The sequence below is a fragment of the Anabrus simplex genome, chromosome 3 (assembly GCF_040414725.1).
Source record: "Anabrus simplex isolate iqAnaSimp1 chromosome 3, ASM4041472v1, whole genome shotgun sequence".
Lineage (NCBI taxonomy): Eukaryota > Metazoa > Arthropoda > Insecta > Orthoptera > Tettigoniidae > Anabrus > Anabrus simplex.
In genome coordinates this window covers 365,667,574-365,684,138 of record NC_090267.1, presented here as the reverse complement: position 1 = coordinate 365,684,138, position 16,565 = coordinate 365,667,574, and the positions used below count along the sequence as shown (strand labels likewise).

Sequence of the window (16,565 nt, the reverse complement as noted above, 5' to 3'; positions counted from 1 at the left end):
ATGGGTGATTTCAATGTAAGAGTTGGAAACAGAACTGAAGGATATGAAAGGGTGATTGGTAAATGTGGGGAAGATAGGGAAGCTAATGGCAATGGGAAGTGTTTGCTGGACTTCTTTGCTAGTATGGGTTTAGCAGTTACATTGTTCAAGCATAAGGCTATTCACCGTACACATGGGAGACTAGGGGTACCAGACCCATAATAGACTATATTTTAACCGACTTTGAATAGAGGAAGTCTGTTAGGAATGTACCAGTTTTCCGGGGATTTTTCGATGATACAGACCCCTATCTGATCTGTAGTGAACTAAGTATCTCTAGGTCTAGGATAGAGAAAATGAAATCTGTCTGGAAACGAATAAGGGTAGGAAATCTCCAGGATGAGGAAATTAGACAGAATTACATGGATATGATTAGTGTGAATTTTTGAACAGTAGACAGTAAGCAGGTTCAGGATATAGAAAGGGAATGGGTGGCATACAGGGATGCTGTAGTAGAAACAGCAAGGGAATGCCTAGGAACAACTGTGTGTAAAGATGGGATAAAGTGAACATCTTGATGGAATGATGAAGTGAGAGCAGCTTGTAAATGTAAAAAGAAGGCTTATTAGAAATGGCTCCAAACAAGGGCTGATGCAGAACAGAGAATTGTACATAGATGAAAGAAACAGAGCGAAACAAATAGTTGTTGAATCCAAAAAGAAGTCCTGGGAAGATTTTGGTAATAATCTGGAAAGGCTAGGGCAAGCAGAAGGGAAACCTTTTGGTGGACAGTAATAAAGAATCTTACGAAGGGAGGGGAAAAGGAAATGAACAGTGTTTTGTGTCATTCAGGTGAACTCATCAATAGATCCCAGGGAATTGTTGGAGAGGTGAAGGAAATATTTTGAAAATCTTCTCAACATAAAAGGAAATCTTGCAAACAGCCAAGCTCTTGGGGAGGAGGAAAATGATCTTGGTGAAATTACGCTAGAGGAAGAGGAAAGGATGGTAAATAAACTCCATTGTCATAAACCAACAGGAATAGATGAAATTAGACCTGAAATGGTGAAGTATAGTGGGAAGGCAGTAGAGTTGTAAGATTAGCATGGAGTGTTGGTAAGGTACCTTCAGATTGGACAAAAGCAGTAATTGCACCTATCTGTAAGCAAGGGAACAGGAAGGATTGCAACAACTATCGAGGTATCTCATTGATTAGTATACCAGGCGAAGTATTCACTGGCATCTTGGAAGGGAGGGCACGATCAGTGGTTGAGAAGAAGTTGGATGAAAACCAGTGTGGTTTCAGACCACATAGGGGCTGTCGGGATCAGATTTTCAGTATGCGCCAGGTAATTGAAAAATGCTACAAGAGGAATAGGCAGCTGTGTTTATGTTTCGTAGATCTAGAGAAAGCATATGACAGGGTACCGAGGGAAAAGATGTTCGCCATACTAGGGGGCTGTGTGATTAAGGGTAGATTATTAAAATAATTCAAAGGCATTTATGTTGACAATTGAACTTCAGTGAGAATTGATGGTAGAATGAGTTCTTGGTTCAGGGTACTTACAGGGGTTAGAAAAGGCTGTAATCTTTCACCTTTGCTGTTCGTAGTTTACATGGATCATCTGCTGAAAGGTATAAAGTGGCAGGGAGGGATTCAATTAAGTGGAAATGTAGTAAGCAGTCTGGCCTATGCTAACAACTTGGTCTTAATGGCAGATTGTGCTGAAAGCCTGCAGTCTAATATCTTGGAACTTGAAAATTGGTGCAATGAGTATGGTATGAAAATTAGCCTTTTGAAGACTAAATTGATGTCAGTAGGTAAGAAATTCAACATAATGGAATGTCAAATTGGTGATACAAAGCTAGAACTGGTAGATAATTTAAAGTATTTAGGTTGTGTGTTCTCCCAGGATGGTAATATAGTAAGAGGGATTGAATCAAGGTGTAATAAAGGTAATGCAGTGAGCTAACAGTTGCGATCAGCAGAATTCTGTAAGAAGGAAGTCAACTCCCGGACGAAACTGTCTTTACATTGGTCTGTTTTCAGACAAACGTTGCTTTACGGGAGTGAAAGCTGGGTGGAATCAGGATATCTTATTGATAAGTTAGAAGTAACAGACTTGAAAGTAGTGAGAATGATTGCTGGTACAAACAGGTGGGAACAATGACAGGACGGTACTCGGAATGAGGAGATAAAGGCTAATTTAGGAATGAACTCGATGGATGAAGCTGTACGCATAAACCGGCTTCGGTGGTGGGGTCATGTGAGGCGAATGGAGGAGGATAGTTTACCTAGGAAAATAATGGACTCTGTATGGAGGGTAAGAGAAGTAGAGGGTGACCAAGACGACAATGGTTAGACTCAGTTTCTAACAATTTAAAGATAAGAGGTAAAGAAGTAAATGAGGCCACGGCACTAGTTACAAATAGAGGATTGTGGCAACGTTTAGTAAATTCACAGAGGATTGCAGACTGAACGCTGAAAGGCATAACGATCTATAATGATAATGTATGTATTTAGTTTCATGTTGAACTATTTCCTTGTGGTACGGCAGATTGTCTTGGAAGTAGTTGATCCTGTTAAACAAATAATAAATGTAAGTTATGACTGTATGTATTTAGGCGTCGCACTATAGATATGATGTACACGATTCCAACTGCCACTGGAACTGTCACCAATCAGCCTTGGGTCCCCACACACTATCGAATCAACATGCCTCTTGGTCACTTTGGATATTTTCTTCTTCACCCCTTCTGAAACCCCATGCCAATGGAGGCTGAACATAGACTTAAATGGTATCCAGAGTGTCAGGATTCATCTCAGTGCACCAGAAAATGATGGATTCTACACTAATATCTCTCATTTTTGATTATTTGTACATGTCATCCCTTCCCCTATGGGAGCTAGAGATGTCTTGATCACTCAGTATTTTTCCAGATATTAAGTCATATGTGTACCGAGTTTGCTTGAAAGCTATATTGGAACATACATACATCAATTTATCCATAATCTCAGCAAATTTTGGACATACTTTTTCATCTCTTCTCAATCACCATGACGATGGAGGCTGAATTTGGACTTAAATGGCATCTCAGTAACCCAGAAAAGTACGGATTCAACACTAATATTGGTCGTTGTTTATTATTTTTACATGTTTCCCCCTCATCACCCCTGACCCAAAGGATGGTAGGGGTTTATAATTCATACAGAATTTTTGCAGATAGTAAGTCATATGTGAAATTCAGTAAGGAGGTATAGCGTAGTGTGGTGCTGATATCTCCATAATGGTTGGTTTTAGGACCTTAAAACATAGTTTTTGGTCCCATAGGTACTTAAGTTTTGGTCTTCATGTTGTGAGGCTTAAAATGAGCTTAGCCTCTCCTCGTATAACAAATTCGATTTTTTGCCTGTATTAGCCTATGTTAATGTGCCAAAGAGACTAAACCAAGGGAATGGAGAGGGCTATTAAAATTTCTTGTAGACAGGGTTACCCAAGAGTGCTGAAGGGTGTATACAAAATTTGGTTCAGTTTGGTGGAACAGTATGGATTTAAAGCAGAGGGGAGAAAGGTCAGTGATGGAAAGAAAACTGGAAAAGGATGGAAATGGTGGAGGTATCTAATGTTCAGTGAACTTCAGATTGGGCATTGTATAATCTTAGAATGCATTTTCCAAAGTGTGACTGTATAGCACTGAAACAGATGTAACTCATATCCTCTATGAGTTACCGAATTATTGATAAGGTGAACTAATGAGAACTTGATCTCATTTTCCGTCCTTCAAAAACTTGACTACCTCTGCCGGGTTTGAACCTGTGACCTTGGGATATTTTCATGTAACTGACAATTTTTTTTTAATGCTCAGAGCATAAGCTTGAGCTCAGGAGATCTTTGAAGAAAATAAATGTTAAATATAATCTTCAGCTAGTGATTCCAAGGACAAGTGGTGGCAGTAGTGGTTATTGTTTTTTAAGAGAAAGTGCAGTTGCAACAACCATCTTTCCTTAACTCTGATCAAATGGAAAAAATCTGAAGACTTAAGACCCTATGAAAATGAAAGGGGAGGGTATGAAAACGAGAGACTCCTTAGGTCTTGTGAACGTAACACTGGTGGGATCATATGAGAACAAGGGATGACCACGGCAGGTCAGAGAGGAGAGATGAACGCAAGTAGCCTGGCTCAAGTAGGTACTCCCAAGATGGCAGCTTCTGAGGGCTCTCTTTTAAGTCACCTCTTAGAGGCAGAGGATACTGAGGATGTATTCTACCATTTTGCAACCACAGGGATTCTTAGGACAAGAACCCATGAAATATTGTATCTATTGCCAACATTGTGATTTTCTTTGTCTGAAGTGGTCTACATGGGATAGATATAATTATTCACACCCAGGATTCACTTTGTAATGATAGCCAAATTTGCAACAGAAAATGCTCCAATTAAGTAACTCATTTGAATAGTTATTTGTTGAAAGGGTGCAAGTCCAAAAATGCTAATTTTACAGGAGGAACAAAAAACTGTTTTTCAGCAATGCTATTCATGTTGGAACTTTCTTTTTCATACCAAAAATTTGTTTTGACACACAACTTTATATTATATCTGTTTTTAAAGTGTTACATTAATTTAGGTAACAAACAGTGCCTTAATTTACCTTGGGACTTATGCCCTTTTAAAAAATTATGAGGTTTGAACCCATGAAATATGCAAAAATGAGAAAGTGTGGCTCCAGTAACCCGAGGATAAGCTGAAGAAAGTTCTTACTATGATATTTGTACCGGTACTCTTGAAAAGTTTGCTTGAAAAGTCACATAAACCACATTTTATTGACAGAAAAATAATAAAATATTTTAAAAACATGTTAATGAAAACACAAACAATATTATTATTAAGGTAAGATGTAAATTAACATCTTATTTTCCCTAAGAGCATGATCAGACATATTGTGCAGTCAAAATTAATATGGTTAATGTTTGAAAAATGTCTTTTAATATTTGCAACCTCAGAATGTTAATTTATTATTTCTTCATAATGTGTCTGTAATTTTCTTCAAAGGTGCTCAAATACGACAGCCCTGTGTCGGTAGATTTAGTGGCACGTAAAAGAACTACTGCGGGACTAAATTCCGGCACCTCGGCGTCTCCGAAGACCTTAAAAAGTAGTTAGTGGGACGTAAAGCAAATAACATTATTATTATTATTAATTATCTTCAATATATGGGAGAGTTCGAATCCCACTGTTGGCAGCCCTGAAGATGGTTTTCCGTGGTTTCCCATTTCCACACCAGTCAAATGCTGGTGCTGTACCTTAATTAAGGTCATGGTCGCTTCCTTCCCATTCCTAGGCCTTTCCTGTCCCATCGTCACCATAAGACCTATCTGTGTCGGTGCGACGTTAAGCAAAAAAATTTATATGGGAGAAGTTTTTCAAGTTTAATGACAGTTTCTCTTTAAAGACTAGTTTAACCTTTTGTACTGGAATTCTTAAAGCCATTTCAACATAAAATGATCTGTTTGTGGTAGGAGAACACATATTAAAACAATGCGACTTAACAAACAGCAATTCATTTGTTTTTGAAGTCAATGGAATTAAGAGTACCGGTACAAATATCATAGTAAGAACTTTCTTCAGCTTATCCTCGGGTTACTGGAGCCGCACTTTCTCATTTTGAGATCTGGCCAGGAGAAATTCCTGACACCACATGATTTTTCAGGTGATGATTCCAACCCAGGATAGACCAGAATTCAAACCTCGGTCATCCAAGTGGAAACCCAATAGCAAAGCCGCATTGCTAATCCCACCCTCCTGTAAAATGTACAAATATTATAACAATAACCAAATCAGCATCAAATTGTTTCCTGCATGCCTGAATGTAAACAAGCTAATCCAAACATGTATATGGTGGAGGATACATATGGTAATGGCATCTAATTTGTACATGTCAACATCCTCTTCTAAGGAATGCATGAAATATTTTATTCATTTGTCATATTTATAAGAATATTTTTGAAAACAAATTGATGGTAATATTAAAAACATGTTTAATAATTATATGTCATTATTTATTTTAGCCAAGTAACCTGTGTATCAATTAACTGAAAAAAAAACCCGCTGCATGTAACATTTGCCTGGAATTCATACATTTTGTATGTTGAAGTGAGGTAAACATTAAAGGGAGAAGACAACATTCTTGACCAACATCAAACAGCACCCACATGGATGACAGTAGAGAGAGAAAGGATTTGGAAAGTGGAGAAATTTAAATATCTTGGAGAGTGGATGGATAACAACCTGTCAGAAAAAGAGGCACTGCCATTGAGCAACAACAAGATGAACTTGGTGTACAAGCTAACTCTGAAATCAATCAATCAATCAATCAATCAATCAATCAATCAATCAATCAATCAATCAATCAATCAATCAATCAATCAATCAATCAATTGCCACTGACCTTCCACCCACATGGCAGATTCCCTATCATTTGTTTATCCAGTCTTTTCTTAATTGACTTCTTCAGAAAATGTCTTAGAGTTCCTTAGTTTTTTCAATGGCAATTTTACAAAATTTTCTTTAGAATAATGACAAGATTTAAATACCATCCACATTATGAACTTCTCACCACCGGTGACAATTTTAAATAAAAGTTACAGATCTCTTCATATGGTTATGAGCATTTAGGGTTTGTAATAAGGATGTAAAGGAGAGTGTGTGTAAGTCACTGGTACAACCCCAACTAGTGTAAAGTTCTAGTGTATGAAACCCTCACCAGGATTACTTGATTCAAGAAGTGGAAGAGATCCAAAGGAAAGTGGCACAATATTCTGTGGGTGATTTCTGACAAATGAATAGCATAACAGAAATGCAGGAAACTGTGGGCCGAGAAGACTTGGGAGGAAGAAAAATGAACAGCTCGATTAAACAGTATGTTCCAAGCTGTCAATATAGAGATGGCTTGGAATGACATTAGTAGACGAATAAGCTTCACTGGAATTATTAAAAGTAAGGAAGATTGTAATATGAAGATAAAGTTGGAATTCAAGAGGACAAATTGGGGAAAATACTGTTTATAGGAAGAGGAATTAGGGATTGAAATAATTTACCGGGGGATATGTTTGATAAATTTCAAATTTCTTTGATATTATTTAAATATTCGTTGTTTTCTTGTTGTTGTGAATCTGTTTGCTAAAATCGCCATTGCAAGAACTAAGACATTTGCGAAGAAGTTGATGAAACATTTGTTTTTGTTGTTGTTGTGAATTTAAAAATAGTAATAAGAATTTTCAGGACTCACAAGAAAAACAGTTAATTATATTTATTTAATCATTATGAGTGTTGGAAGAAAAACTTGTATTTTGGTATTGGAGATCTCCAGTAGTGTGCTTGTTGTAAACTTGAAATCTGGTAAACAACTTTTGTATCACCCTGTATTTGCCACGTGGAGGCATCGATCACAAAATTGCTGCATTTTGCAATCAAAACCTCTAGAATATGTTGTCCATATGACCACATCATGTACTGTATTTTTATTGGTCGAAATAATGACAATTTTTATTGGTGAAAATTTCGAGTCGAATCGTGGTGAGCTTCCCTGATTGGCTGTTTGCGTTTTCTCAATTTCCGGCCATTGGCTCCTTGGTAGGAGCAGGGTTCTGGTCCGTGTCATTGGTTTTCGTACGTCCTCATGGTCGGACACACCTTGAGGGTGGTCCGGTCAGCGGCTCCAGTCTCCTCCGGGTAAGCATGTTTTCTTTTCTCGAATATTAAATTAATATGTAAATTTATTTGTTTCGGAGTTTACCTTAGGCCCTGGTTTTCCCCATTTTGTTTTGTAATACCTTAGCTCGTCAGCTAGGCATATTTCTTTGTTTTGGAGCCAATTCTCTTTTATTAACCTTTTGTGTAATGTAAAATTTAATTTTCCATCCAGGTTGCCTTCCGTAGTCCAGCATCAATTTAGTGTACACCTGTTGAGCTATGCGTCTCTCGCTGCTGCGTATTAGGAGAGGACAGCAACTCTAAAGGCCTCTGTGTTAAATTTTAAATTCCATTGTCATTTTCTTTGTAAACTATTGATAATAATCTGTAAACTCTTTTTCTATTTGCCTTGTAAGATGGTTGTAATTATGTTTATATTCCCTGTTAAATTTTCCTTGTGAATTTCATTGTCAAAGTTATGCTCACCTTTTTAAATGTAATCAGATGGTACCCCCCTTTAGGAGCTGGTCACATTAATTTTAGCACATATAAGACAAAGTAATAAAATAATAATCAAAATAACAAACCTGAAGGGACATATGTCAGCCGATAACACACAAATAAAAACATCTCAAATTTCAAAAGCATACCCATGGCTAGAAGCAAAGATAAGCAGGATTACCAACATGACAACTAGAGAAATGATGTGGGAAAGCAGACTGGAAACCCTACAGAGGACGTGATCTTATGTGACGTTGTAGGGAAAAAGATGTGAGAGCATTTACCCTTCAGTCTGGTTTACTAACAATAAAAAAAATTAATAAGGTAGAATAACAGTAATTAAAAGGTAACATAATCAATAAAGAAACAAGTTGAATCAAACGGTGAGGTTCCTGTTGATGGTTCTTCCAAAAATTAAAATTGCAATAAAATATTATGATTACATTATCATTAGTTTACAAAGAAAATGACAACGGAATTTAAATTTTAATGTAGAGGCCTTTAGAGTTGCTGTCCTCTCCTAATACGCAGCAGCAAGAGACGCATAGCTCAACAGGTGTACACTAAATTGGACTACGGGAGGCAACCCAGATGGAAAATTAAATTTTACATTACACAAAAGGTTAATATAACGGAACTGCCTCCAAAACAAAGGACTATGCCTAGCTGACGAGCTAAGGCATTACAAAACAAAATGGCGAAAACCAGGATCTAAGGTAAACTCCGAAACAAATAAATTTACATATTAATTTAACATTTGAGAAAAGAAAACATGCTCACCCAGAGGAGACTGGAGCCGCTGACCGGACCACCCTCAAGGTGTGTCCAACCGTGAGGATGTACTAAAACCAAAGACACGGACCAGAGCCCTCCTCCTACCGAGGAGCCAAAGGCCAGAAATTGAGAAAACGCAAACAGCCAATCAGGGAAGCTTACCACGATTCGACCCGAAATTTTCACCAATAAAAATTGTCATTATTTCGACCAATAAAAATACAGTACCTTGTATGGGCATATAGACAACATATTCTAGAGGTTTTGATTGTGAAATGCAGCGATTTCATGATCGAAGCCTCTATGTAGCAAATACAGGGTGATACAAAAGTTTTTTACTAGATTTCAAGTTACAACAAGCACACTACTGGAGATCTCCAATACCAAAATACAAGTTTTTCTTCCAACACTCATAATGATTAAATAAATATAATTAACTGTTCTTCTTGTGAGTCCTAAAAATTCTTATTTCTATTTTTAAATTCACAACAACAAAAAGACAAATGTTTCATCAACTTCTTCGCAAATGTCTTAGTTCTTGCAATGGCGATTTTAGCAAACATTTACATAAATTCACAACAAGAAAACAACGAATATTTAATTGACTTTTTCAGAAAATGTCTGAGAGTTCCTTACCTTTTTCAATGGTGATTTTACAAAATTTTCTTTAGAATAATGACAAGAATTAAATAATAACGTTTTGCAGAGAACTGTGCTCTGTGTCCTCAGAAGAAATCTCGACTGTACATTTCCACTTCTATTATTTCGGCAATAGCTGAGCACGCTCTATCATTGGGTCATGATGTCATGTTCCAAGATGATCGAGCTCTTACCCACACTAGACACTACCGGTCCAGGATTATACAGAAAGCTGTGGAAATACATAGAAATCCTAAAAATTTCAACCGGGACACCGGCTATCAATTACGTAATACCTGGTTGCCAGCCATTAAGAATTTACGTACGTAGTTTCCTTCCCTGTCCCTTCACTATTGTTATTTTGTCTCGGTGGTTTCCAAATTCATACGTTCCTCGTCGCCAGATGTTTCATTCCAGGATTGTGTCTATATCATACACCTGTCAATATCATATGTTACGCAAACACGTTATGTGAACCGCTTAGACTGATTGTGATGGTTCAGTCAGCTTCTGCTTCAAATGCTAGCGTTGTGCCATGTCCTGGGGGCCATCTGGTGGCAAATGAATGTACCATTTCCACTTCTATTATAACATCCAAATTCAAAGTGTCATTGTTTAAGAAGCCCTTCTCGTGGACAATCAAGATTTCTTCTGAGGACGCAGAGCACAGTTCTCTGCGAAATGTTAAGAATTTCACCTTATTTTCTTGACACGGCATAAGCCCAAAAGCCTATACAGTATCATGTCTAGGGACTCTCTTCTCAATAGTCCCAGTTCTTTGTCATAGTACTGTACTTAAAAATAATTATTCAAGCCAGCACTTAGCAGAAAAGAATCCAAATACAGAACATCATCAATTCAATTCTAGCATACAGTAGCTCTAATAGAAGTCAAGCTATAAAATAGAAATCACAAATACTGTAAGCAATTTTGTATTGTATGCTACATTCATTGCCTTGTGCTGCTAAAACTGTAGTATAATAATCAACAATGATAAATGGGATTAAAAGTCAGGTTGTGAGTTTTACTAATAGGAAAAGTCCTCTCAGTTTTAAATACTGTGTTGATGGGGTGAAAGTTCCTAGGTGTTAATATAAGGAAAGATTTTCATTGGAGTAATCACATGAACAGGATTGTAAATAAAGGGTACAGATCTCTGCACATGATTATGAAGGTATTTAGGAGTTGTAGTAAGGATGTAAAGGAGAGGGCATGTAAGTCTCTGGCAAGACCCCAACTAGAGTATGATTCCAGTGTATGGGACCCTCACCAGGATGATTCGAGAACTGGAAAAAAATCAAAGAAAAGCAGCTCGATTTGTTCTGGGTGATTTCCAACAAAAGAGTAGAGTTACAAAAATGTTGCAAAGTGTGGGCTGGAAGGACTTGGGAGAAAGGAGACGAGCTGCTTAACTAAGTGGTATGTTCCAAGCTGTCAGTTGAGAGATGGTGTGGAATGACATTAGTACACTAATAAGTTTGAGTGGTGTTTTTAAAAGTAGGAAAGCACACAATATGAAGCTCAAGTTGGAATTCAAGAGGACAAATTGGCAAATATTCGTTTATATATAGGGGAGTTAGGGGCTGGAATAATGTACCAATGGAGATGTTCAATAATTTTCCAAATTCTTTGCAATCACTTAAGAAAAGGCTACGAAAACAAAATATAGGGAATCTGCCATCTAGGTGACTGCCTTAAATGCAGATCAATGTTGACTGATTGACTGATGATAATAATAATCGTATGGCCTCAGCAACCATGTGCAGATATTTTAATTTGATGCCATCTGGCTGTATTCTCGTCAATTTTGAAGTTCCGTTTTACTCTAGGTCCACTAGATGGCAGACAGAGTAAACCAAATCTCTCTTGGGAGGCGTTGTAACTGCACATGGTGTATCTAAAATGTTCATTGAATAGTGCCATATCTGAACAACAACATGGTGCAGGTGCATGCATCTGGCTCTTCAGAGATCTGGCGAGAAGCACCACCCTGTTTAGGATATTTAAAACCAGGAGGATAAACCCACTGCGGTCAGTGAAAGCTAGTCATTGTGAGAGGTAGCGTCACAATACAATGGAGCAATGCATAAACATCAAGTTCTATTAAAAATTTGGAAAATGGCAACAGAGATGCATGAAACATTGGAGCAAGTTTACAAGAGGAAAGCCATGAGCAGAAAATGCGCCTATGCACAGCACGATCCATGTACACCAATTCCTGGTTCAGTGTGGTGTGCTTGTTCTAAAGCATCCGCCATACTCCCTGATCTGGCTCCTGCAAACATCTTCCTATTTCTTTGCCTGAAGAGGGTCATGAGAGGTGCTCATTTTTTGGACGTGGTAAGCCATCCGAGATCATGTGACAGCCTTTTTGCAATTGATTCATGAAGAGGCCTTTGCTGACAGTTTCCAGAAGCTGCATGAAAATGTGATTCTTTTGAATGCCAATAAAGGAAATTTTTTTGTATCTTCCATTTTGTTTAATTTCTGATAGCATTCAGGAACATTTTAGGCATATCACATATGCTTTGTTTGGATAGTCCAAACATTTCCAAATCTGAACAGACCATAGCCCCAATTAGTTTGGATCATGAGGGTTCTACAGCAGTACTGTACAGTAGTTCGGAAAGAGAGATGAAATAATTCATGATTTCCCTGTAAGTAAGGAGTGCTTTGTCTTTATCTTTATACAGTTATAAATAATTTTTGACATGAATCATTCTTCCTAAGTCACAGCTGAGTAAACATCAGAGGTGAGCAACAATGACAACATAGCTAATGGTGTTGATGCATGAAACATTTAATTGTCACAGCTGCCTCAGACCAACATCAGTTGATACAAAGTACGACTGGCTGGAATAGCTCTATTTTTGATCAGAAGGGAAGTTGCAGCATGCTAGGAAAAATCTAAGGCCATAACAAATGAAAAGCACCTCTGTGTGGACATATTCCAGCACATGTAAAACTAAACTCTCAAAGGAGTTTCTTCTAGAATACCCTAGTTCTCAACAAAAGCCCAGAAAGAACCGAAATACAACTTTGGAACACCCAAGCTACACAGCTGTCTGCATGGTTACACCTGGAAGAACAGTTCTCTTCAGGTCATGAGTAGTAGCATTACGAAAATGTTGCAAAGTTTGTGTGGGGAAGACTCAGGAGAAAGGAGATGAGCTGCTTGGCTAAGTGGTTTGTTCCAAGCTGTCGGTGGAGAGATGGTGTGGAATGACATTGAATAAGTATGAGTGGTGTTTCTGAAAATAGGAAAGATCATAATATGAAGATAATGTTGGAATTCGAGAGGACAAATTGGAGCAAATATTCATTTATAGGAAGAGGGATTAGGGACTGGATAATTTACCAAGGGTGATGTTCAATAAATTTCTGAATTCTTTACAGTTATATAAGAAAAGACTAAGTAAACAACAGATAGGGAATCTGCCAGCTGGGTGACAGACCTAAATGCAGGGCTGTGGTGATTAGTGATTGGTGTGAATGGAAAACCTGGATAGCCCTAACAGGCTTCAAACAAGAGTGGAAGGATAAAGAGGAAATATGCAGAAATGTGAATAACTGGGAGATAATGATTATGCACTATGTACATGTATTGTGGAGAAACTCATACTATGAGAAATCTTATGCAATGCCCCCTGGCTCCTGTAATTCTGCAAGTAGCACAGTACAGGGCCTGCATAGTGTAATTTGTATTATGTTTTCTGTACATACTTAACTCTTGCTTTGTAAATACCTACTGTAATTGTTTAGGCCTATTGCTTTACAGAATATCTCTTTATGCTTCCATGTTGAAATGTTCTGGTATAAAGAAAGAAAGAAAGAAAGAAAGAAAGAAAGAAAGAAAGAAAGAAAGAAATTAGAATCTGAGGAGAAGCACCTGAATGATGTTTTTCCCAATCTTGTGTAATCAATTAGTAAATATATTTTGACCTCAAAATGCTTTTCAAAATGATTAGCCTAAAGTTAAAAAGATATTTGTTTATATTGGTCTTCTTTTCTTTACACTTTAATTAGAAAATGCAATGGACTCATTATCTTTGGTAATGATAACTAATCTAATTTTCATTTCCTTTACAGCGGCAGACACTGAATGTGAAGACAAAGCTACCAAACTAGGTGGAAGCATGACTTGCCGTGAATTTCTATCACATTATGGTTACCAGTATTGTTCATACCAGTACATGCGACGTAATTGCTGTGTGTCACAAAGGGAAGTCTGTGACAGGAGTCGAAGGAAACGGAGATGAACTAGTTAGGTACCATAATACCACCAGCGAAGCATGGCGGCAGATTGCACCACTCACCGATATACGTACAATATTATTTAACATTTTCCACATCTGGTTTGTCCTTGAACTCTTCAATGATGAAGGGAGAACCCTCTTAACAGTAGGTATGTCAGTAAAGAATCTAAAAACATGGTGAAAAACATGTTGGTAATCACAGATTCTTAAAAAGAATAAATAAAACTTTTCCTATTATTATAGGAATTTTACATACTGATCTCAGATAGTAATAAAGAATTTCAGTTTATAAAAATTTATAAACAAATTCACTTTAATATGAATACAAAAAACAAAACAACAGTGTAATATTAAGAGACCGTATGTTCAACACCATTATAAGAAGAAACAAGTCCACTATGGAACTTAATTTAAGAGAGAGACTAATTAGTTCCATAGTACTGTAGATCTCGTGTGTTTAAAATGAGGATAAATATAATCTCCACTTTTTTTATGACATAAGATTGATGATACCTGTTATGATTAGAGGAGAGAGAAGTGTCCTGTCAAAGTGCAAATGTGAGCCAGCGTAATGATTCTGCCAGATGTGTTACTTTCATTGCCACTTGAAAAAGACAGAGAATCCTGTTTTAAATTATGCGCACAGTGCAATTAATTGTTATATAATAACAGGGACCTGTCAAATACATTTGGTGCTATTATTTCCTTTCCATATTTTTTATAGCTGTGACATTTCTCAAAGAGATTAAAGTCTCTCACTGTACATAAAAGTAACTATCTTTTAGACATATCAGTATATCAAAATATGTACAAGTATGGTGCAATAACCAGAAATAACTCAGACTTATTTTTTTAAATGAATTGCAATGAAAATTTGTGAAAGTAACAGTCTTAAGCTGGACAGAAAGACATATTACTGGTTATGTGGACTGACAGTGTATGAGTATTGCAATGGACATTAAATATTTCTGTTCAGATTTTGATAATGGCAGTTGCAAGTTCATTTAAGGAAGGATAAATCTTGCAAATCAAACATTGTTCTACCACACTCACAGTATTGTTAAAGATGATGTATAGGGAATTAGAATGTACATAGTGAAACAGCACATAATATTATAAATAGCTTTCAGCATTGTACAGTTCAAAGCTTAAAAAAAACCACAAAAAAAACAGAGACATTGGCAAAATTTTACTGATTTACAGCAAATATATGCCAGAAATCCATCATCACAAAAAACAGACTGCTTAGTCTTGCAAATAAATTAATGAATGTATAAAAACATGTGAGACTATCATAGAGGTAAGAAATGTAAGTAACAGTGGCCTTAAAAAAACGTACACGAAGAGATGTTCGACAAAAATACTTTGTGAAACGAATTATATTAATTTAAGTAACGTTTTGTAGAGCTGAAATTGTTTTATATTTTTGAAATGTTCTTTTTCTTCTTGTTGTGCTTGTGAATGAGAATGTTTGTATGTGTGTGTGTGCGTTAATGTTTTAAGATGAGAAACTATTGTTCTAAGGTATTTATGGAATTCATTTTTCAAAGCTTGGGATCTGTTTCTTATACAGTAGTTGTGCTAGATATACAAAGAACTTTGAACAACCAGTTTGTATGTCAATTTATGAAGCCACTTTTGAACAAGGCAGAGGTTAAAGTAAACCTTTAACTTATTTCAATAATTCTTATCAGGATTTACAAGGCTGAGCATATTCTTGATTTAAAATTCCATACTTATCTTTACGTAAAAGCCAATGATATGCTTTGAATATTATTAAAAATTTAAATAAACCCAAACAATATTAATTTTTTAAATATTTTATTTAGCATATAAGCTGGTATATTAATTGATGAACTCCATTTTCTTTTCTAGACTTCTGCATTCTGTGCAAGGAAATTTTCTTGCCATTTCCAGGCAACATTATTTACCAAAGTTCCTCTTTAAAATATAAATATAATGTTCGTCAAAAATGTAACAAAGTTTTATATCTCCAGCAATTTTTAATAGAATCTGAAAGATTTTTATAAAGCAAGGATCAGTGACTAAAATGACTGCATTTACATCTTTTTTACATTTAGTTCCTATTCTCTGTCATGTTCATTGCTTCATACTAAAGTGTTCAAAGTATTAGCCACGAAGAAACTGCATTTAGACAGTCCCTTTATTGTATGATGCAAAGGATACATAAACTTCAATCTTCCATACAAAAGAAAAAAAATGGAAAATGTATTGAATAAGAGATGTTGAAGAAAGATAAATAAAATATTGAAATTCTACACTTTGCAACTTCATTCAGTTCATTTCTCCACCTTTATTTAGCAGTTTTTCTGTATAAGCTAATGATAGACAAGGTAAGTGCATATCTTGGTCCATTTTAAATGTATTTTTTAATAATTCAGTTATTAACATGAAACAAATATGGAGACATGTTTATTTAAAAACACTGTACATAAAATTCCTATAATATTGATATTTGTTTATTCATTACTAGCAAAATACCCATGCTTTGCTATGGTTTTAAACTGAAATTTATTATTCACAGTTTTACATTTTGGAGAGCCCACTGTCGGCCGAGCTTGTAAAATACACCCTCAGTTTGTACGTCAAATGGTTTTGGGGGAATGATTATTTATTTTCTGACCTAACACTCACCTGAACCCAGTACAGAAGAATTGGAATGTTTTAAACCCTATCTTATTAAACATCTAGTACGTAAAAGCA

General features: G+C 36.3%; 1 protein-coding gene across 5 annotated transcripts in view; it reads left to right on the top strand.

Moving 5' to 3' along the window:
- The window catches only part of sona (sol narae), a 679,307-nt gene extending 663,187 nt beyond the window's left edge, over positions 1 to 16,120 (top strand). For 4 of the 5 annotated variants that reach the window (XM_067143283.2, XM_067143282.2, XM_067143284.2 and 1 more), the window contains one exon: positions 13,675 to 16,120. In XM_067143283.2, the coding sequence (XP_066999384.2) occupies positions 13,675 to 13,844 (170 nt within the window). In that variant the 3' untranslated portion in view covers positions 13,845 to 16,120. The remainder of the gene's footprint in view (positions 1 to 13,674) is intronic. The other variant, XM_067143286.2, reaches the window with a different exon arrangement.
- The last annotated feature ends 445 nt before the right edge of the window (positions 16,121 to 16,565 follow it).